The sequence below is a fragment of the Ornithodoros turicata genome, chromosome 9 (assembly GCF_037126465.1).
Source record: "Ornithodoros turicata isolate Travis chromosome 9, ASM3712646v1, whole genome shotgun sequence".
Lineage (NCBI taxonomy): Eukaryota > Metazoa > Arthropoda > Arachnida > Ixodida > Argasidae > Ornithodoros > Ornithodoros turicata.
The window spans coordinates 21,803,109-21,825,414 of record NC_088209.1 but is presented as its reverse complement, the minus strand read 5'-3'; the positions used below and the strand labels follow the sequence as shown (position 1 = coordinate 21,825,414).

The 22,306-nt window shown below is 47.1% G+C and overlaps 1 protein-coding gene and 1 long non-coding RNA gene across 3 annotated transcripts in view; both read right to left on the bottom strand.

Moving 5' to 3' along the window:
* Positions 1–1,629: 1,629 nt before the first annotated feature.
* On the bottom strand, positions 1,630–4,228 carry LOC135368334 (uncharacterized). The gene is made up of 2 exons (XR_010414753.1): positions 3,945–4,228; positions 1,630–3,701 (listed from the first exon to the last, which is right to left on the bottom strand). It is a non-coding gene; the product is annotated as an uncharacterized LOC135368334 (long non-coding RNA).
* Positions 4,229–6,426: 2,198 nt separating this feature from the next.
* LOC135368330 (visual pigment-like receptor peropsin) overlaps positions 6,427–22,306 on the bottom strand; it is a 118,771-nt gene continuing 102,891 nt past the window's right edge. Inside the window, exons 5-7 of one of the 2 annotated variants that reach the window (XM_064601528.1) lie at positions 20,823–21,039; positions 6,765–7,043; positions 6,427–6,664 (exon numbers count right to left, since the gene is read on the bottom strand). In XM_064601528.1, the coding sequence (XP_064457598.1) occupies positions 6,656–6,664; positions 6,765–7,043; positions 20,823–21,039 (505 nt within the window). In that variant the 3' untranslated portion in view covers positions 6,427–6,655. Of the gene's footprint in view, positions 7,044–20,822; positions 21,040–22,306 lie in introns of both variants that reach the window. The other variant, XM_064601527.1, reaches the window with a different exon arrangement.

Here is a 22,306-nt window from a genome sequence, read left to right as displayed (position 1 = left end):
ATTTCACTAACAGACATATGACATAACAAATTTTCAAGACACATCATGGAGACAGTGGACAGACTAGGAGTTTTTACTTGGGATTTTCAAGTCATGAATACGTAAAACTAGTAGCCCGTACGGCAGCGCGTACAGCAGCGCCGCGATGTGCACACCCTACAAGCCAGCTAGCAGCCATACTGTGCCGACATATGTAACATCACGTCGTCTAGAGTTGGCATCTACGTAGTCCTATAGTCTAGTTCGTGGTAAAACGTTAAAGTACTCTAGCTCACCGTAGCACGTACGAGTCTCCATACATGGAGACTTTGAAAACTGGAGGATTATTCACATGCCTATGGTAGGCACTATTGCTGTCGACCTTCCCGAGTACAATGGCGAGTACGTGGTTTAACGTACGTGGTTCACGTGCATAAATATATAAAGCCATCCACTGTAAGTGCTTAGGTCCAAGAATGTTGCTGTGTATTTTACACTTCGTATTGTAATACAAACAATGCAGTAATGAAATGTGTAGTTTTGTTTACCCGTTTCCTGGGAGAAATAGCACTGTTAGAATGCTACGACGACTCATTCTCGCACGGTCCCAACCAGATTTTAAGGCGTAGACAAAACGGGCACAGCTTTTGAGTGACCTCTGATATCTCGCTGTCCCCGAATTCCGGCAGATCTTTCCCATGTAGCTACATGGGGAAAAGAACGACGACGCCCCTTGCATGGTGGCCATCACCTTCTATACGCGTCGACTAACACCACAAACATATAACACATAGGTTGGTACATGGAGAGTAATATGGTTCTGTATTATTTGTGTTAGAACGTTAAACACCGCAGCAATTGCGAATTTTATACAGCGGCTACCTACCACTGCTTTCGTGAAAGATTGTCTCCTATGAACTCCTAGAGATGTCACAGTCACGGCGCCTCCATCTGAAGCAGCTACGATCAGCTAGGGCTTTTCGCAACGGAAGCCTTCAAACAAGAACTCATGGTGAGTGACGCAATGTGATCCTTTCGCACTTTCAGTGTATGCTGCTCTGATTGAGAACGTCCCTATAGGTGTAGTTTTCGGAATTTATAAAGCCGTGTTTATTACATATGCGATTAAAATAAATGTTATTTGTACATGTGGCTAACATTTCTTAACACATTTGGTCATCGCTCACTAGGACATCACGAATGGCGCGTATTGTAATCTCATGCACATTGATTAAATTGCTAGTCGTATTATATTTGTTTTTCGTAAAATGATCAGAATATTGTTGGATATATCGGTCTGTGATATTAGTTATCATGTATATTATGTATACGCTACACATAGAGTATCGCTCATGCTATTCTCTTATAAGAGTGTACTGTTCCTCTCAAGATGCACACACACACCTCTACTGAGTTTCAAGATTGCCGAAAAGTGTCTTCTCTGTAGGTTTCAAGCCACATTCAACACTGATTTTAGGACATACACACAACGAGCCACAGTTTGAGTTCTGTGCCGTACCCCTGATGTCCCGCAGTCCCCGAATCCCGGCAAATCTTTACCAAGTGGCTACATGGGGAAAAGAACAATAACGCACTTCGCATGACGGCCACCGCTTTCACACGTCGACTTACACACACTTGAGACACAGGTTGGTAATTGGAGAGTAATATGATTATGTGTTGATTGCGTTAGAACGTTAAACATCATAGCAAATGCGAATTTTACACAGCGACTACCTTTGCTTTCGTGACATCATTGCCTCCCACGAACTCGTAGAGAACCCATAGTCACAGCGCCGCATCTGAAGCAGCTACGACCAGCTTTTCGCAACAGAAGCTTCTAAACAAGAACTACAGGAGGCCGCGAGTGTCATGAGACGTCATTATAGAGGAGGTGGACGCATCATTTGGTTGGCATTTTGGTGTCGTAGATAGGCAGATTGCTCTTGTGACCTGCTGCTATTCTCTGAACTAATGGTTTGCAGAGCAGTCGATGATGGATACACCATAGACGCAACAGGTGTCGTAGATACCTGTGCATGGCTGCTGTCCGCTGTATAGTTGCTAATAGAACTTTTTCCAGTCGCAATTTTCAACGAATCTGTAGTTGTCCTTTCGATCGAGGGGCTACAATGTGTTTTTGAGTAATTGGCTGTCGGCATCCGTAGGTCCAGTGGTGTTTCCATCGCAAGTCAATGTGTTCCCTGGTGGGCCTGCAGTGGTATTTTTATGCGCGTGCGTGGTGTTGCCCGTCTCTTGACTGGAATTCAAAGTTTTCAATAACAATTCAGGTATCATGCCGTCGCCACCCTCTGGTGCGCCAGTAACTTCACTAGAAGCTTCTGCTGAAGTTCGCAGTTCGAGTACTTGGTGGGCGCTACTGTTTGAACTAACAGCAGGACCCTTGGCCAGGCGACAAAAGGAACGAGACAGCGACGACGCCTTTTGTCGCCTGGCCAAGGGATATGTACCAACCGTCCCCATACACTATGTGTCTTCTAGCAGGACCCGTAGCGTTCCTCGAAGTGAATTTACTCACAAGATATTATGTTTTCACGCTCAAAGCCATCTCTGCAACAACTGCATGCACGCTGCTGTTGACTAATATTTCAAGGGTATCTTCGAGGATTTGAAGTGATACAGTGCAATCCACACTACAGTTACCGGTACCAAGTGAAGGTGAAGCTAAATCAGCCTGAATTCCCGTCGTCGTATGATCCGCTTTGTATCGCGGTTGAAAGATGTCGCTTTCACGAACAGCTAGTTTTTCTAACGGTTGTAAGCTTATGTTCGCATTGCCACTCTTGACAAGCTATCCAGGATGCCCTCCTTCCCCTGGAGCTCGTGCGCAGGGCGGTGTCGACTGTGCGTAATAGAGGGTGTCCTGCGAGGTCTGCAGCGTCGGTCGGGCTTTGTAGAAAGACAGCCTCTGGAACTTCGGGCTTCAACAGGCCTACAACGCGTCGAAGGATTTGCTTGACATCCGCCTGGTCCTTCATAGACTCTCTGCTCTGTTTAGCCACTGAGCCTATCCGGTCCAGGTGATCTCGGTAGCGGTCCAGTACGCCGAGAAGTTCCTCGTCTCTCTTGAGCGAAAACCCGAGCATGAGGAAGCAGCCAACCACGATGGTGGCCATGGCGACGCCGTCAAATGACAGTCGGATCAGTAGAGACGACTCCTGGTGCTGCGAGTCTAGCCGGCCTTTCTCCTCAGGGACGTCGACCTCTGTAGGGTTTGTCGCGTCCGTCATAGGCAGAACCAACGAGGGGGAGCTCCAGTGGTTGACACCAATGTTCATTCGAAGGACGATACGCGATTGAGCGTGGCGCGTGGGTTACCTTGGCATCTTCGGCAGCTTCTTCTTCCAAGTCACTTATCGTCTACCAAGGATCTACCAAGGGGTGGTGGTGGAATTTATTGGCAGAAAGAAAGCAGAAAAGGGCAAGAAAAGGGGAACCTAACAGAAGCCGTCCTGCGAGGCAGGGCAGCTAGTTTCCGTCGGGACTTGTAGAAAACCAGTCTCTTGAGCTCCGAGCTTCGAGAGGCCTTGAAAGCGTCGAACAATTCGCTTGACACGCGCCTGGTCCTTCGCAGACTCATCGGTTCAATAGGTTTGGTCTTTGCGCCGCACCCCTTGCATCCAGTGTAAAAGGGAAGCACTTTTGTATTCCTTTTGGAGAGTACAACTTGCACCGCTTCACTTTTGCATTCGTCTCACAGGCTGCATGACGGAGAACAGAGAGGTAATTAAATCCCATTGATGGCCCAGGATGCACTAGAAAAACAAGACAAAGTAAAGAAAAACACAAGAAGACTGTTTCGGAGGGGTGGACGGATGCGCTGTTAGCGACACACAGTGGTGGTTCCAGGTTCCAGTGTCGCTTATGCGTGCCTGGGAAGTACAAGTTACCGCTGTGTGTCGCTAACAGCGCACCCTTCCACCCCTCCGAAACAGTGAACTCACTCGCTTCCGGCAGCCGCTAGGGTGTCGCACCGGAGAAAGAATACGTCGCTCGCGTGTGCCGTAAACTTTTGTCCCAACCTGTACAAACATGTACCATAGAAACGCTCAGAAAAATCAGCCTATAACGGCTATACCAGCAGAAAATTCTTCAAAAAAAAAAATAGCACAATGTTCGCCGGGAAAGGAGACAACACATTGAGCCTGCTCTTCGTTTTACAACCAGAGCAGTAATATTTTTGAATGCTGGTCCGGCGTTTTGTCGGACATTGCGCTTCTTTCCATCCTCCATTCTTCAATAGAAGAAATAGATGCCGCAATATAAAAACACGACAACAACGCAAACACATCCACCACACAAATTATTGGTATATTTGTCAGCTCACAAAACACGTTGTGGGAAGCTAATTCCTGCTCCCGGGGCGAAGCCTGTCCGTCCCACGATAGAAGAAGGCACAGCACAACAAAATCTAACGAACAACGAGGTTTTATTTATCTTAGACATTTCGCTGGAAACAAAGGACCAGAATCCAGCGTGGACACCAGAGGACGAAAGGAAGAAACGCCAACCTCCAGGCACAGGCAAAGAAGCCCCACGTTGGACGCCAGTTGTGGGAAGCTAATTCCCACTGCCTGATCAAAACCCGTCCGTCCCACGACAAAAGGAAGGCACAGCACAACAAGAATGAAAACCAAGAACAGCGTTTATTGCCTTCGACTGCAGTAAATGCCGTGAGGCCCAAACCCAGCAAACTGTCCCAGGGTCAGCGAGCGCCTGGCTTCTCAAGGTTTTTGCCCCACCCACAACACGTGTCGATCAAGCATGATGCCCTCTAATGGCGGCTTTCCAGAAGCACCCCCCCCCCCCAACGTTTATGAGCCTTTTCTGAATACAAAAGCTCTTAGCCCTTTGGTTGTCCTGTATGTCCGGTTGGGGCTGTTGCCTACGGCTGGCTGACGGTGTGCCGAGTTTTGTGATCACGAGCCACCAAGCACACCAGTGTTGTCCACTACGAATTTGAAATGACTGTGGTGTTCTGGTCGACCACAAGCCAAGGCATGATAATTCGATGGAATTGGTCCGTAATGGAATTTTTGAATAAAGGAGGTACGTCTGGCACGTGGGTACGCATTCATGAGTACCCTTCTGATGAATTTCAGCCGTAAATGTCCCTTTACACTCCTCGGTGTATGCTCAGCCATCGAGCAGAATATCGGCTGTACAGCTCATCTCCAGTCCCAGCCTATTCAGCCTAATGCTTAAAACAGTCGAGCCTTGCTAAAAAAAAGGTACTTGGTTGAACCTAAGTGTGCAGAAGTTAATTTCCCATGCGCTCACTATCACATTCACGAAACTTACCTTCCGACCCTCAAGGCTTGGGAACGGGAACGTAAGCTCTTGGGCTTTAGGCTTAGGCATAATATTCGCGATTTCTACCCCAATGTGAAAAAATATAAAGAACAGAATACTACAACCATAGATATATGTCCTCTTATCTGTGTACAAGCACGAACTTCAAGTGAATTATTCTACGTTATACGTTCCAACATACCTTCCACTATCGCGTTAAAAAAATCCACTCTCGTAAAGTGGAGACCTTTCGACGACAAACAAGCTTAGTATGGCCACACAAGAGGTTTAGAGCAACACAGTTCCGTTTGTTCCGTTTTGTGCATTGTTTTCGCAGGCCTAGGCGGGGGATAGATTGTGGAGGGAACATGACGACAGGAAAACATTATGTATACGTTGGTCACAGAATATAGGACCTGGTAGTGTGCATTAATTGGTTGCTAGCTACTAACTAGAAGGAGCAAAACGGTAAAAGACGAGAAGGCAATATTGGGCCCGTACGGAAATGTTCCAAGAGCTTGGATATTCAGACGCTGCAACGATGAGTTTGTCGGAGGATCAAGTAGTGCTCACAAACTCATAGGAGTTGCTATGGCTTTGCCTATTGACAAACGCAATCAGGAACGTTGTCGTTCACGGGCACCACAGTGATGGAGGACATATACTTCGTGTTCGCAAGTGTCCCACGGGTGGGGCAGTTTAGGAAGTCCGTTTCCTTATCTTTCCTTTCCTGTTGCGTAGCATTGTTCACCTTGTTCCAGTTATCTTGAGTTGTCGTACGTCATCGTATAGCCACCATTTCAAATGTAACCAGGGGTGGCTTCAGTACTTCATTAATCTCACATTTGGGGCAGGATCCGTTTCTCAGATTGAGCATACAAGTGAGATTGTAACACTATGGTGGACTGTGCCACTACAATGTAAGGTCAGAACAAGTTAAGGTCATAAGTGCAACGTGAAAACAGATAATTGAAAGACTGGTGTACCAAAAGTGGGGAGGATAAGATAAGGGATGACGTTTCTTTCTTTTTTCCTCCCCGCTTTGCCGCTTTGGTACACTAGGCTTTCAATTTTCTGTGTTCGTGTTAGTGTACCTGGCAGCCCCTTTTGATTTTCGTTCACAGTGCAACGTGAAACCTGACCATCCTATTTAATTCAATGTACTGATATTGATTGTCCAATGAATGGCACACATGCCTTGGACCGGTTTCGACGACTTCGGTCAATGACAACGAGTTTGGTCAATGGCTTCAACTTCGCAGGCAGTTCTGGAATTGTGACAGGCTCACTGCGAATGCAGAGCTCCCAAAATCTCAGGAATTTTCTCCAACAGCACTAGTGTTTTGCAAGCACAGCCCTCGCGTTACGTCATCTGCGAAGAGGAATATGATTGGGAAGACTCTCGTGACGTATACGCATTGAATTCGTTCTAGAAATCGTTACATGGGCCAAGACATTTTGTCAGGAGTTACCCCGTGGTCGTCTTCTGGCGTGTCGACGTCCTGGGGCCTGGCCACGTCTTGGATCGTGTGGCGTTCGCGGGAGAACAGCTTTCGAACGTCAGCACGGATTTTCGGGTTACTCAAGAAGTAGATGAAGGGGTCCATAGCGCTGCATGTCTTGGCGCATAGCGGTGGAATAAGAGCCAGTATCCATGGCACGGACCACGGATCGCCGAACACCGCCCACATGCACAGCAGCGCATAAGGGGTCCAGGCCACGAAGAAGGACAGGATTATCAGTACCACCATCTGCAATTTAAAGATATGCAACACTGTGATTAGGCTTAAAGGTGAGAGCGGGTGCGGGTATACCCGCGGTTACCCGAAGATACCAGCGCAGTTTCGTGCTTCGCGGGCCAAAAATTTACTGTCGCTGCCGGGTGCGGGTAAATGGCGGGAGTACCCGCAATGTGTCCGCGGAAAGTGCAGGTGTACCATCATTACTCACAGCCACTAAACTAACCGTTTGCCATCCTACATTACCAATTAATTTTGACATTTTCTCCAGCTTTCATGCACAAAAATACCTGTAAAAGTAAAACTTTTTCGCATGGTCATCTTACTTTTACCGGAGCACCTTTGGTTTTAACCTAAATAGTTGACAAGTTCTACATCGAACATTAAGCGAAAGAGGACACGGTCGTGGAAATTCCTTTCGTTTCTTTCAACTCAACTCTGCCCGGCAACAAATGAGCTGATCATCTCACGCTATCAAGGGCGGCGCAACGTCGTGAATTCGTGATGATCCCAGATCCCGACCGGCATTCCCTTCCACCCTCCGCCGCCACCACCCATTCCATGCCCGGGTCCCCCAAAAATTCCAGGCAGTCTGAATGACTAAAACGTGTCAAATGCTTTATTGTTTTCGTCTTGTAAGGATTGAACGTATATTGCATTATTTGGATGTGAATGTTGCAGCGTACACACTAACAACGACAGCACACCACGGAAGCCCTATCACTAACTGTATCACGGCATCCCAAAGACTCCCGCTCTAAACCTCTTCCGCGAGACGAATTCCTTTATTTGTAGCGTTGTGGCGGCTTTTCCGAAGAACGAGACGAGAGCGAGGATGAGAACCAGAGAGCCTGGAATTGTATGCGACGCGTTCTGGGTTGCAGCTTTCGATTCTAGAGCTCATGGCACACATGAGACTGAGAGTCGTGTAAACCATCCTGGTACTCGTGAACACCCACGGGTCATGTCGTCGTGAGTTCTACCGCATCAATCGACAAAGCCTTGATTAGGCTGGCAACTTGATCGATTCAGGAAAAGGGTTCATGGCATTTTATCCGCATGCGTCACGTGAGATAACACTTTGGCGCCTCACCTCCATGGAAATTTTGCGCTCCCTTCACAAATTCCGGGGGTCTACAGTAACCCCTGTAATCCCCCTTCCGCCACTTCTGCACACTATCACGGTCAGAATGGACTACATCTTACAACGTCAGCCGTTTGCCCACGCAGACTATAAAAGACTGCGGCAAAGCGGGTGCACCGGCACACTCTCAGAAGAAAGGGTGCGAAAAGGTGTAACTTCTATAGTTACCGCCCAAGTCAACATAGCGTCTGACGAAAGGGTGTAAAAGGGTGGTGACCTTGCCTGTTACCGCCTCTTTGTAGGTGCAGCACAAAATGTCTGTAAGAGCTGTTATTATAGCTACAGAAGCAATTCACTTTGAGAGAGTGTTGCTTTCCCAGCGTTGACAGTGCAGTGGACATTGTGTACAACGAAGACAACTGCAACTAAAATTTCCTTCGGGATTTGCGCTAATCTGTTGTGTCGACTTCAACCAGGTAGCAGGTAAAACTTTGCAACATTTTAGGCACAACATATGCGACAACTATTACCTCCTAAAAGGTGTAACTCCTCCACCCTTTTTTCTAAGAGTGTGCATCCCGCATAAACCCACATTTTCTACCCGCAAATCCGACACTCTTAAAAATGAATTTCACCACATAGCACGCTCCTTGCCAACCATAATCTCGAATGATATCGTTATCTGCCCTGCTTTGTTGAAAACAGGGGGCGTACGCCTTTTTTGTGACACTTATGCGGTTCATAATTGTCCCACAAAAAAGGCGTAGGCCTCCCGTTTTCAACAAACCCGAGCCGATAACGGTATCATTCGACATTATGGTTGGCTAGGAGCGTGCTATGCGGAGAAGTTCATTTTTAAGAGTGTAGGTAAGTGGTGGTGCCCGCGGATCCATGGGTGCAACCGCGCAGACCCCTACCTATCATTATCACCATCATCATCAAAATAAAGTTGTTGTTCGTTCTAGAACATTACTTTCGATCAGTCCAATGCGGCGTGGTGAGGAAACACATGCGGAGTGCTCCTCACGCCCTCCTCTCCGGTTGGATCCACATGCTCCTTAATTAATCTTCGGCAGCCTGTACACATGCTGCAGGCTGCCAGCAGGCTGCTGCTGGGTACAGGCCGCAGACAGCAGGATCGGAAGGCGCCTCTACCGGAAAAGAACATTGAGCGACACCCAGAGGTCTGGAGCCGCTTTGCACACGCAACGTGCACACATTGCGTGCGCACGCAACGCTCTCTTGGTTTAAAAAGAGTTTAGCAGAGGCAGAGGAGAGGCTTCGTGCAGCTGATGTCACACATCATGTTCGTACCGCCATGTGACGGCACATGTCAGCAGCGCTAGCTCTATAGCGTTCGGTGCTGCGCGGGGAGCGACAGCGGATAGCGCCGCGGCTTTTACGCAACAGACACATTTGTCATAAAGAATGAGAACACTCAGCCTCCACAGTGGCCTGCCTCTCGTAGATTTGAAATACCTTCTCCCGGCACGCACGTAATTAGAGCACCGTAGTAAATTAGATCCCGCTGTGTTAGCAGGTTGTTCTGATAAAATATATTGTGTGGTTGCTCCTCAGACGCGCTGCCTGAAACATTAGAACGATTTTAGATTAGAACGAACAACGCAACCAAGACCTCCTTTTCCAACTGTTTTGATGCAGAACCTCTCCGTAATCAGGCAAGCTTCTTTATGAATGAAAGTATCATGAATATATCGATAATGATAATCCGTGACTTCGCGTCCTAAAAAAAGACAAAAAAAAACGAGGGGAATGTACAACCCCCTGGAAGGTGTAGGGAAATTCCTGGAGACAACTTTGACCACGAGTGACGCCACAGTATAGACGTCTTCGGATTGGTTCTGTCCATCTGAGGGTGAGGGTTCTTTAACGTCCGTCGGAATCTCACCGCACGACACAGCGCACTTTCCTTCGTAGAAGATGGGAATGACGAATGAGGATGAAGAATCAAGATATTAGTCTGATAGTGTTCGTGTTGGTAGTTGGAGGGACAGAAAGATTGGCTGGACCACCAACAAGGACCGTCAGCGCGAAGACGACACCTACTGCAACTCCAGAGCCTACGGATTGAGAATAACATCGCCACACCAGCGGGTCGCTATGACCACGAAGAGACCACGGCGTGCAAAGCTGGAAGACGGCCACCTTTCTGAAACCCGATTCTGAAAGAAGAGCACTCGATGTCCATCAGTCACAGCCACAGTGTGCTTCCGACGAGTCAGGACTCGGTCTGCAGTGGCTCTGGTAGAGTGTGACCTGTTCGCCAGCTGCAACGCTTCCCACAATGGATTCGCCGCGGCTAGACCAGGCACATGCACCTGGTACTGTGGTACTGTGAAGGTGAACTGACTGGCACCCAGCACCTCCTGCTCGAATGCTCGACTCTCAAGACCAGAGCAGACGTGCCAGCCCATCAACCGCTCGCCAAAATATCACGAAAGGTGCGGATTGTAATATACCACGTATATTGCTTCAAGTGCGGGTTATGCTTTAAAATGTATATTTAATTTTAATATGTTCATAACAATACTTAATTTATCAATCTGTAATATATCACACATATTATGTTACGCTATACATAGTATTGCTCCCGCTATTCCCTTATAAGCTTGTACTATTTCTCTTATTGTTTGTGTCAGAATCCTAACAGCAAATGCGAATTTTATACAGTGGCAACCACGGCTTTCGTCTGAAACATCGTCTCCCGTAAACTCCCAGAGAAGTCACAGTCACAGCGCCGCATCTGAAGCAGCTACGATCAGCTAATACTTTTCATGACGGAAGCTTCCAAACAAGAACTACTGGAGGCCGCAAGTGTCATCAGACGGCATTATCGAGGACGTGGACGCATCATTTGGTGGACATTTTGGTGTCGTAGACAGGCCGATTGCTCTTGTCACCTGCTGCTATTCGCTGTCCTAGAGATTTGCAGAGCAGTCGACGATGGAAATGCTGCGGATACAACAGATATCTGCGTAGGCAATGCTTGTGCATGGCTGCTGTTCGCTGTATAGCTGTTCGCAGTGTTTTTTCCAATGACAATTTTCAACGAGTCTGTAGGTGTCCTTTCTGTCGAGGAGCTACTGGTATGAAGAGGACCTTTATGAGCAGTCAATTTGATTTTGAGTCCTTGGCTATCGGCATTCGTAGGTACCGTGGTGTTTCCATCGCAAATCAACGTGTTCCAAGCCTATGTGTTCCCTGACGGGTCCCTGACGGTATTTTTATGCGCGCCTCTGGTATTACCTGTCCCGTGGCTGGAGGTTCTCAATAGCAATTCAGGTTTCATGACATCGGCACTCTCTAATGCGCTAGTGGCTTCACTAGAAACTAATTCTGAAGTTCGCAGCTGAAGGGCTTGGTGGGTACTAATGTTTGAACTAACAAGATAACCCGTAGCGTTCCTGCAAGTGAGTTGACTCACAAGATATTCTGTTTTCATGCTGAAAGCCGTCTCAGTAACAACTGCATGCACGCTGCTGTTGACCAATATTCCTGGTGTATCGTCGAGGATTTCAAGTGATACAGTGCAATCCGCACTACAGTTACTGGTACCAAAATGAAGAGGAAGCTAAATCGGCCTCGATTCCTGTCGTCGTATGATCCGCTTTGCATCGCGGATGCGAGGGGTCTCTTTCATCAAGATTTAGGTTTTGCAACGGTCGTAAGGTGATATTCGAATTCCTACAATTGTCAAGCAACGGGATCCTGTTAGTATCCAGTAGGCCCTCTTTCCTCTGAAGCTCGTGTGCAGGGCGACGTCGACGATACGTAATAGAAGGTGTCTTGCGAGGCAAGGCAGTGTCAGTCGGCCTTTGTAGAAAGACAGCCTCTGGAGCTTCGGGCTTCACCAGGCCTTCAAAGCGGCGAACAATTCGCTTGACATGCGCCTGGTCCTTCGTAGACTGAACGCTCTGGTTAGCCACTGGGCCTATCTGGTCCAGGTGATCTCGGTAGCGGTCCAGTACGCCGACGAGTTCCTCGTTCCTCCTCAGCGAAAACCCGAGCATGAGGAAGCAGCCAACCACGATGGTGGCCATGGCGACGAGGACAAACCACAAGCGGATTCGTAGAGACGACTCCCGTTGCTGTGAGTCTAACTGGGCTTCCTCCTCAGGGACGTCGACCTCCGCAGGGTTCCTCGCGTCTGCCATGAGAACAGCCACGCGGGGAAACCATAGGGCGCGTAGTCTCCTGTTTCCTATGGTACAGATACTGATCGTTCTTCTCCTCCTCTTCGTGTTTGCACGTAGCAAAACTAACAGGAAGAAGACAGTACTGACCGTATGCGCATATAGTTGTGTCACCATTTTCATGGAAGGTAGGTTCCTAAAGTGTGTAGTCCTGTCACAATGGCAGAAGGGCTTCCATTCCTTACTGACTCTAAAGCGATACACATACTCGATGTATGTGTCCCCGCGCTGACAGCCTAATGAGAACATGCAACAGAAAGTCGCACAATTTCTGCATTACTATGTCACTATGCGCGTTTTCATTTTTTCCTGACCGGATTAGAGTGGATCCGATCCACTGTGGCAGTGCCAAACCGGTGAGGTTGAGATTTTGCAATGCACCGTATTAGCAGAGGCTGCATATTCAGTGTATAGGGTGCAACCACCAGGTGCACCAATCAGATGCAAAATCATGGAAAACCTCGCGCCTACGACATATAGCGAACACCCGTTCCGTAAAGGACTCGGGAAGACCTTGTATGAAAGGCAAAGGCACACAAACGTATCCAGTGTGACGTACGCAGATGTGGTGACCCTTACCGTGAACGTTGGGCTTCTGCTAATACGGTTGTTTCGCAGGTTGTTTCCTGGAAACCACTCCACCATTTTCAGTAAAATTTTCGCAGCCGTGTTTCTGGTACCCAGGAAAACAATTTCGGCTTAGCTCCTGAATTGATGTTACCAAGGTCACAGCGGTGGTAATGCTGATGGGCATCGCGGATGACGTCACGACTGCTAATGCCAGCAGGAAGGTTGATCTGTCCGCCATCCAGATCGGAAAGCGCTACTACACGCTTAAAAATGAACTTCACCGCATAGGAAGCTAATCCATCACCCTAGCCAACCATCATCGCGAATGATATCGTTATCTGCCCTGATTTGGTGAAAATGGGAGGCGTACGCCTTTTCTGTAACAATTATGAACAGCATAAGTGTCACAAAAAAGGCGTACGCCTCTCGTTTTCAACAAATCAGGGCAGATAACGATATCATTCAAGATGATTGTTGGCAAGGAGCGTGCTATGTGGTGACGTTCATTTTTAAGAGTGTAGAGTCACTAAATAAGCTAAATAAGCTTATTTAGTGACTCTAAGCGCTACTATCCAAGATACAGAGACGTTCCAATAAGGGGGGGGGGGGCAACATGAGTAGCTGCCCCGGGTGCCTTCGCCAGAGAGGGCGCTGGACGGCAGGTTCCGCTGGAGCAATAATACGAGAATCAAGAGGATCTTGAGCTCGGAACTGCAAATGAGCTTTCTCTTCTTCTTCGTCTTCTTCTTTTTGTGTGTGTGTGTTTACTGAGCATCTAGTGGGGGTAGTTCGCGTCTGGACGGCTTTCCCAAGATGAAAGCAGTTAGCCGTGGTATACTTTTCTTCCAGTTTGAAACCGGTGCACTACCGTTACGGTACATTGTTCACAAACAGGTTCACTTCCAAGTGACGATGAATGTCATCGACACGACAATCTTCAATGCCTCTGCCGATTTCGTTTGGTCGCCTGTGTCCGGGAAGGATCATGCTACAATGTAAATGAAGTACGGGGCCAACAGGCTGACGCAATTGAAGACGACCCTCAGGCTCTTGCTTCTCACGAGAACGAAGTACGGGACGAGCAACAAAGACATCGCACCTACCATGCCTATACGGCGTCTAAACGAACATGACATGTTAAGCACAGTATATATGCTAGAATCACATGGGGTGAGACTAAACCAGTCGGAATAAAGAAAACTGAGGTTGTGAAATGAACGCTTAGCGTGTACAGCCCCCTCACAAGCCAGTGAGTTCCGTACCAGCAATCTCTATACATGGGCACCACGGTAGAATCTGCCACCGCAGGGGAGCAGCGGCAGAAAAGTGTTATGCCATCCTCCAGTTGATTCGTGTCTCTGCGTCACGAGAGGACAATGGTCAACTGTCCCTCAGTGTATCTACCAGCTCGCCTGGCTCAGTGGCTAGGGTTGCGGCCATGCCACGTCGAGACTGGGAGGTACCCGGGTTCGAATCCTGGTGTTGGCTGTGCTGTCTGGGGGTTTTCCTGGATATTCCTCAGACGCTTTCAGACATATGTCGGCACAAGTCGGCCCAGGACGCACATTCCCCCAGGGCGTCAGTCGTGACGTTGCCCACCTATGTGAGGCCGACAACGGCGAACCCTTTCACCAGCACCCCCACCACCAGTGTAGCTAGAAGCACATCAAACGCTCTTGCAATAGCTCTGGCTAATGAGCTAACCGTACATGCCTGGAAAGCCCATCAAGTCAGCTATCAGATTATACAATTGTTCACTTGTCATCGCTGATACCCTTAGGCAAATTTTCCCAGTGTTTTAACATACCGTCCTAACACACCTCCCCTGACACAGCAGAAACATAGAAAGGCGGTTCCTTTTCTGAAGTTATTCTCTTGACGTTCCCTTAACAAATGCAATCCAGCCTATAGCAGTCGCAAGAATTCCACTCAAAGCTACTGGAGCTTCCTGGAAGGCCAGGTGGCGGTGATGATGAAACTGCTTGCGGTCCCCCCCTGCGACAGTCGTGACTGTCGCAGGGGGGGACCGTGCGTCCTGGGCCTACTTCACAGGGAACTGTGCCGACATTTCCCTTAAAGCGTCTGAAGAAAACCCAGGAAGAACACCCAGGCTTCTGCATAGGTGTTCCCAGGATATTTTTCAATGGGGGCAAAGAGTTCCTATGGTACGCCTATGGGCTTGGGCTCCCCCTAGACTTTCCGAATAGCGAAGACGGAGTGGCTGACGTCAACACCTCAGCACCGCTTTCAGCAATGTGTTTGCGCGTGCTAGGCGGAGTACATCAAAACTCTCATCACCGTCGCCGCCGAGCTGCAACCGACCACATGTCAATGAGGTTCATCTCTGTGTAGGCCCTGACGATTTCTGGCGTACAAACCAAAGGTAAGCGAGTGCTACTCTCTTCGAACAATTCGTTTATTGCAATTCGTCGATAGCACAGTGAAATTATATATTGCACAATTGGTTGGATTAGGTAAACGGTTTCTCTTTAGGTAACGGGAATTCGTAAAGTACACTCATCCGATAAACGAGAAAACTAAAACAGCACTACTAAACCTGTGTAAACAACGAACTCGCTATACGTAACTCGTTGAGTTGCTCAAATCGCTACTTTGCGGTACAGACGTCCTTTCCGAACTACTCTCTGTCAATTCTTCTCCGTGAGTGTCCGAGGCATTCAACGTTGTGAAGTTTCCAACTTCTTCGAACGACATGGCGTGCAACTTGTTCGTCACCACGTTGAGGCTGACGTCTTCGGTGGCTTCTACGCTTTGAACCTTCGGGCTTCGAGCCTTCCGGTCGCGAAGTTCCTGACTCAATATGTCCATGTCACGGTGCAGGCCATTGACGAGGTCAATGTTGCCCTTCATCGAGAGGCCCAAAGTGAAGAAGCAGGCCAAGACTATGCAGCCCAGTACTGCGACGATGATGTAAAGGTGTCTCTGGGAAGGTAATCCTCCCTCCTCCACATTTGGAGATTGGGTAGGGATGACTGCTGGTGGTTCCCCGGTGTTCATTGCTCCGTTGGCTGACATCAGTGTCTTGCTCGAAGGAAGACCTTCTTTTTCTTCTTCTTCTAACTGCTGTCTCGCACAGCCAAAGGCAATAGGCCACGGGTCAATGTGTCGATGCAAAATATGCTGCGATGATATTCTTCTTCTTCTGCACATGTGTAAGGTGTAGGTGTGGCGCGTGGCTGAACAAGATCGTCTTCGTCAGCTTGGTGTTGGCGGTGGCCTCATCCTCCACTCCTTGGAGGTACAGGATGTCTTCCAATGTGACACAGGGTCTTACACACATTCGTCGGAAAGAACGAGATGCGTTGTTGGCCTTTGTTTCGTCCGTAGGACTGTCTTAACTTCTCTCTCTTTCTTTCTTCCCTTTTCTTTCAATTTTTTTTTCTTTCAAGGGCGAAACTTACTCCAAATTCTCCAAAAGAAAGCGACGTCAGAGCCAGAGGTTACTCCATTCCTTCTAGTTCATCGTCCTTGAGGAGTAACCATGTTTACGAGGCCTTTGTCGTCTGAAACAGAGCCTGCAGTAAAGCCACCTTTGTGGGCAGTTGAACCACAGATTGTCACACAATTTTGAAGAGCCGATTTTCTATTGTCCAGACTCAACGAAATCAACAGTGCAGCAGACGCAGAGAGTGTAGGGAGTCAACTGTGCTTGAAATCGGTCAGCACAATATTTCAATTAATACACAGCTCAATACCCAAACGCTTTGGTGAGTCAAATATTAGGATGATATATCGAAAGCGTGAACCACAGCTTACCAGCCCGTATAGCTTAATGGTTAGCGCGCTGACCATGTCACGTAGAGGGCTGGGAGGTACCCTGGGAGGTTTGAATCCCGATGTCGGCTGTGCTGTCTAGGGTTTTTCCTGGGTTTTCCTCAGCCGCTGACAGATATATATGTCGGCACAGTTCACTTGGAAGTCGGCCCAGGAAACAGATTCTCCCCAGAGTGTTAGCGTTGCCCACTTCGGCGAGGCCGACAACGGCGAGCTCTTTTAGCACCACCGCGAAATGGTCCGCTATGCTTGGAAAAAGACTCATTCATGATGACAGTGCTCTGCTGTTCATCGTCATTTTCCTACCTCAGCCTGAAAATACACTGTGGTTATCACGTGTCGAAGTGTTTCTCGCACCTCACAGATTTGGTTGTTCTTGGTATTAATCAAGAAGGCACTTTAGAAAAGTGACCCTCACTTTTAGCTATGGGGCTGTGTCTAAGAGCTGTACAGTTTGCCGCAACTCCGTTGTTGTTGTTTTTTAATTCCGCGTTAACGCCGCGAAGCGACTGTGGCTATGAGCGGCGTACAGACGTGGACAGATGGAGAGAGGACAGCAGGAAGGAGTGGGGGACAGAGGGGTTAGTATGCGTCCTGGGCCGACTTCAGGGGGAACTGTGCCGACATTCGTCTGGAAATTTTTCGGAAAGCCCAGGGAAAACCTCAGACAGCACAGCCGGTGACAGGATTCGAACCCGTGTCACCTCCCACGTCTCGGCGTGGAAAGCGGTCATCCTAACCACTATGCCACGGCAGCTGGTGCGCAGCTCCGTTGTGGCAGAGAGATTTATTTGAGGGATATTACCTTCAGAAACTGTCGCGCTAAATATTTCATTAGGAAAATGCGGATTTCCTAAAAAAAAAAAAAAAAAAGTAGTGTACAAGAATGTGCGTATAACGGCAGCGCCGATCTCGCCCAGCAACCTCTCGCGTCTGACGACGTCAGGTCAGCGGAGCACTCTCTATTGGCTGCCCAGAATCGTCTGCTATAGCGTGAACTCTCTTCCGCACCTAGACTGCGCGCCGCACTCGTCGCTTTTTGTACGAATATATACCTAGAGTTGTACGTAACGCGTTACTAGTAATTGCGTTACTAGTAATCAATTACTTTTTTCAGTATCAATTAATTTTGTGAGCAGGTAATTTTCCAAGTAATTGCTGATTACAACTTTCGGTAATCAATTACTGAGTAATCGATTACTTTTTTAACCTTCTTCAACAATGGCAACCCTTTTCAGCAAACAAATCTGTAATAAACGCTTGTATGTGTTTTGTATGTTGCTTTCAAATGTATTTGTGAATTTCACTTACCATATATGTTGGTGTCTCATTTTAGAATTTGCAACAAGAGCTGCATAGTTCCATTCACTGCAGGCTTGTTGGCTTTGCTAGGGCCCACAATTTAAAAGTAACGGAAAAAGTAACGCGTTACATTTTTAATCGGTAACGTGTTACATTTTTGATGAAGTAATTTGTAACGATAAAGAATTACTTTTCGCGCAGTAGTAACAGTAATTGTAATCAATTACTTTTTCCGAGTAACGTGTACAACTCTATATATACCCCACGACTTGTAATCCCAATTCCTACACTTTCTGACATAGTTCTTTTTTTCCCGAGCCCTTCAATCCTTCAACAAATGGAAGAGCAACTGCTTTTGTCCGTCTCTTAGACGAGCTATATCACCGCGGAAACTCACTGAAAAATCTTACAATGAGACCCGTGCTAACTACGGCTTTCAGAAGGCACAAGTTTCTTATTTCTCGAGCTGCCGAGCAACCTTCTGCCAAAAACAAATCAGGCAAAGCCTCAACGAGCTTTCCGTCGCAAAGTTGCTATTTCTTATTGAACGTTGTTGATCCCTCGTTGCAGCTCAGCCGTTTATCGCGGCTCACATGTCTTTTCAAGAATTGACTCTATCCGGATATCTAGTTCATATTCTCCGGCCCGTGTTTTTTATTCCCCATTCGAAGCAGGGATTGGGCAGTAATATAATATTAAAGCTCTCTACAACGATAATATATTTCTGGTTGAAGCAGAAGCTTCAAGCTGGGAGTCGCCGACATTTCGAATACGGAGACTGTCCAGAAGCTTTTGCTGCAATGTAGCTTCACATGATCAGCGGATGTTTCCACTTTTTTAACTTAACTTCAGAACATTTCTGGAAATCACGTTATCCAGGAAGTCTTACTGCGCAGCTAGGCAATGCCATCTATAGATTTAGTTAAAAGATTGTTTTCGTCCGCTGGATGGCGCTCGATAAGCTACGCAGTGTATAGTCAAGATTATTGAGTTTCAAGGTAAAGGTAAAGGCAAGGGAAGAAATTGAATTCGTAAACTAACGAATTTTGCTACTACCATGAAGAACGCCTAAATGGATGAACACTACAGGAAGGAAAACTAAAAATGAAAAGATAAAAAGAGAAAAAACATCACCCGTCCCCGTCACCGAAGTGTATGCACACACGCGTAGCTGCATCCCCTAGAACTGAAAGGAATTGCTAGAAACTATATATATATGTATATATACATCAGGAACGAGGAACTCGACGACACATGCCTAGAACGCGGTCCTCAAATACAGATTCCATATTACTGCTCACTATATTAAGTTGACAAGTGCTGATAACAATTCGCAATAGCGAACCACTAGCCAAATATTAATAAAATGTGAACCAAAAATCAACCATTTGTTACAGGTCAAATGATCTGAAGATGCACTTGTTGGCGTAGGTCTATTGACTGTCAGGCTGCAAGGAAACGGGTATATTTCTGTTAGGGGGAAATACGCTCCACTAATATGCGCGTTCAATCGACGAGCGGATCAGAGGTGAGTTTGACTTGACTGATTGATTTTAACAAAAAATAAACTGGAGATTTTGGCTTCACTGGCGTGCGGCCTCCAACTACACATCACTTCCACCTGTCACTTTGGTGGAAAACTCCTGGAATGATGATGCCAATGAAGAGGATGATGATGGCGATGACGATGGCCTTTTTGTTTGGCTTATTCAGTGTACATTAACGCCCCTTCGTAAGATTTCCTTGCGGTTAAGGAGGTCATAAAAGTATCAGTTATTGCCGATTACATTGCCACGGCTAATTGCATAACAGTTGCGGCACACGAGTATCCGAATCTGTTGAACACTCTGACTTGGACTTGGTCTGCGAAACGTATCTTTAAAGGGACACTAAAGTGGAAAAAAATGTCTCCTCGTGGAATGAATGATGCCGGTAGCCTGGCAACAATATAAAAGGAACGGGATTCATGCGCGAACGAAACTGCAATATGCAACTTCACTCTCCTTCTCATTTTCCACTTTAGTGCTCCTTTAAGGATACGTTTCGCAAAAACAAATTCAAATCAGAGTGTTCGAGAATTTCGGACTACTCGTGTGTCCCAATGACAATTTAATCGACAGTAAGTGATAGTACTTAACTCCTTAATCGCAAGGAAATCCTGAGAGCAACCAATGAGCCCCGTCTCTTTCGTTGTCGTCTCAAGGTTACTGCACCTTTTACATTCCGTGCGGAGAAATTTTCCCACTTTAGTTTCTCTTTAACGACAATTATATAGTATAATGGACGACTTCAGAAAAATTCCAGAGGGCTCAGCGCCGATTTGAACTATGGGAACTTGCTTATCAGAAAGGAAGAGAGGGTCTCCAAATTGTTTCCATTTCTCCTCTCTCGGTCCATTTTCCACGGGGGGTCAAGATCAGCGAAAACGACACGTGAAGCACTGTTCTCCTTTCCTGATGACAATAACTTCCCAGGATGCAACGCGTGGGTGCAAGGAGCACTGGGATTTCCTGAAATGGTGTATTGGGAGTAGACGTACACGTTTAACAACAATTAACAACAATATGGAAAATAAACAATCAGTAGTGGTAATGATGAACTGGATATCAAAAGAAGCATGAAACTTAAAAAGCAAAGCATGAACACTGAAAAGCAAAGGGCACAGCGGAGGTTTTCACAGCCGAAAGGGACTAAACCGCTAGACAGCGTCGAGATCGAGCGATATGACGGCGACCAGTGGCTACCGCACAAAAAATGCTCTATCAGGTACCACGTGATCAAAATCGTGCAAAAGAAAAAAAAAAGGGGGATTAAAGAATGTCTTACCCACGTGACCGTGTCCTCATTTGCCCAACTGTCCGCAGTCCGATTAGCTACCCTGGGAGCGAGGATATGGATGGCAGAAGAACGGTAGCAGACGATGACGATCAACAGGGGAGCGACGTAACCCAGGACGAAGTACACGATGGTGAATGATTTATAAGCAGCGTCGTTCTTCCTCCAGTTGATTGTGCACGACTGCACCGATGGTTCTATGCCGTAGCTGACAACGAAAATGAGTAGTGTTATTACGTTATATCGAGCCACTGAATTAGTAGCGTTGCACATGTAATAAGCAGTGCTAATAAGCAATACATGAATCAGCTAGACCATCAGCTCATTCACGTGTTATGCTACTAGAGTGTCTTGTCACTTCATTCCTTGTCTGTTTGAAACTTACGGAGTCGTACCATGTTTGTATTGTTATTTTTATGTTTGTACCAACCCTCGCCCTCTACCTTACAACATGGATAGATAGAAAGATAATTTTATTTCACACTCAAGGTGTTGGAAATCAGGACAAAAAGGTCATGTGGCTTTTGTCTTAGAAACATGTCTTATATATTCTTGAATCTTGTAACCTGAAGTTAGACCTGAAGAAGTGCAGCCTTCTGCGCGGAAGTCTCGTCTCATTAAAGTTTAGAAACTCTCATTCGCCTTCTTTCTCTTACTATACTTTGTTTTTCAATCGTAATCAAATGAAATCTAATGAGACGAGTAAAAATTTGGCCCTGGTGGTACATATCTAAGTGTAAGGTAACCAGCGGTAAGGACATAGACAATAGCAGTAGAGGGAGACAAACACACGCTGGACTGGCAACAAGTTGAATACCACCAAAGCACCGCGCTTGGCACAGAAACGCCTGAGATAAAACGAGACTCGTGGCTCCAAGGAAAAGCCAATACCAACGGAATCCTGCGAAATGCTCCCGCAAAAGACGTCTACCGCACCAACGCTACTCGCCAAAAATAGCGCACCCTCTCCCTTCCTTGCGTGCACTACCACTGCGCAGGCGCTATGGCGACAACGCTATGTCATCGAGTACGCAAAGCGATAGCATACGATCCAGTAAAACCCACTAATCACGATCATCCCGCATTCTGAACCCTAAAGCCCTCCAATCCCTAATTAGAGTAAAACCCTCTAATCATGAGCACTGCAATCATCGTCGTCATCATCTAATCGTGATAACCATGATCATGGGCAACGTCACTGTGGTCGTTCTGTGGATTAATTTTGTCTGACGGTACTTCATTAATTCTGACGGTATTTAAACTGTCAGACTGGGCCTGGTGATGCTAGATACCACTAAAAGTGCTAAAAGAGCTGTCTGTGTGTACCGTCTTCTGACTTCTTATAGCGGTTCAATACTGGTTGAGAGTAGCAAAGCATGCACTGAAGTGTTAGCACATGCATACTGTATGTACATGTGATAATACCTCAGCTGTGTGTGACTTGTAACAGGCCCTCAAACCTGAAGATGTGCAGC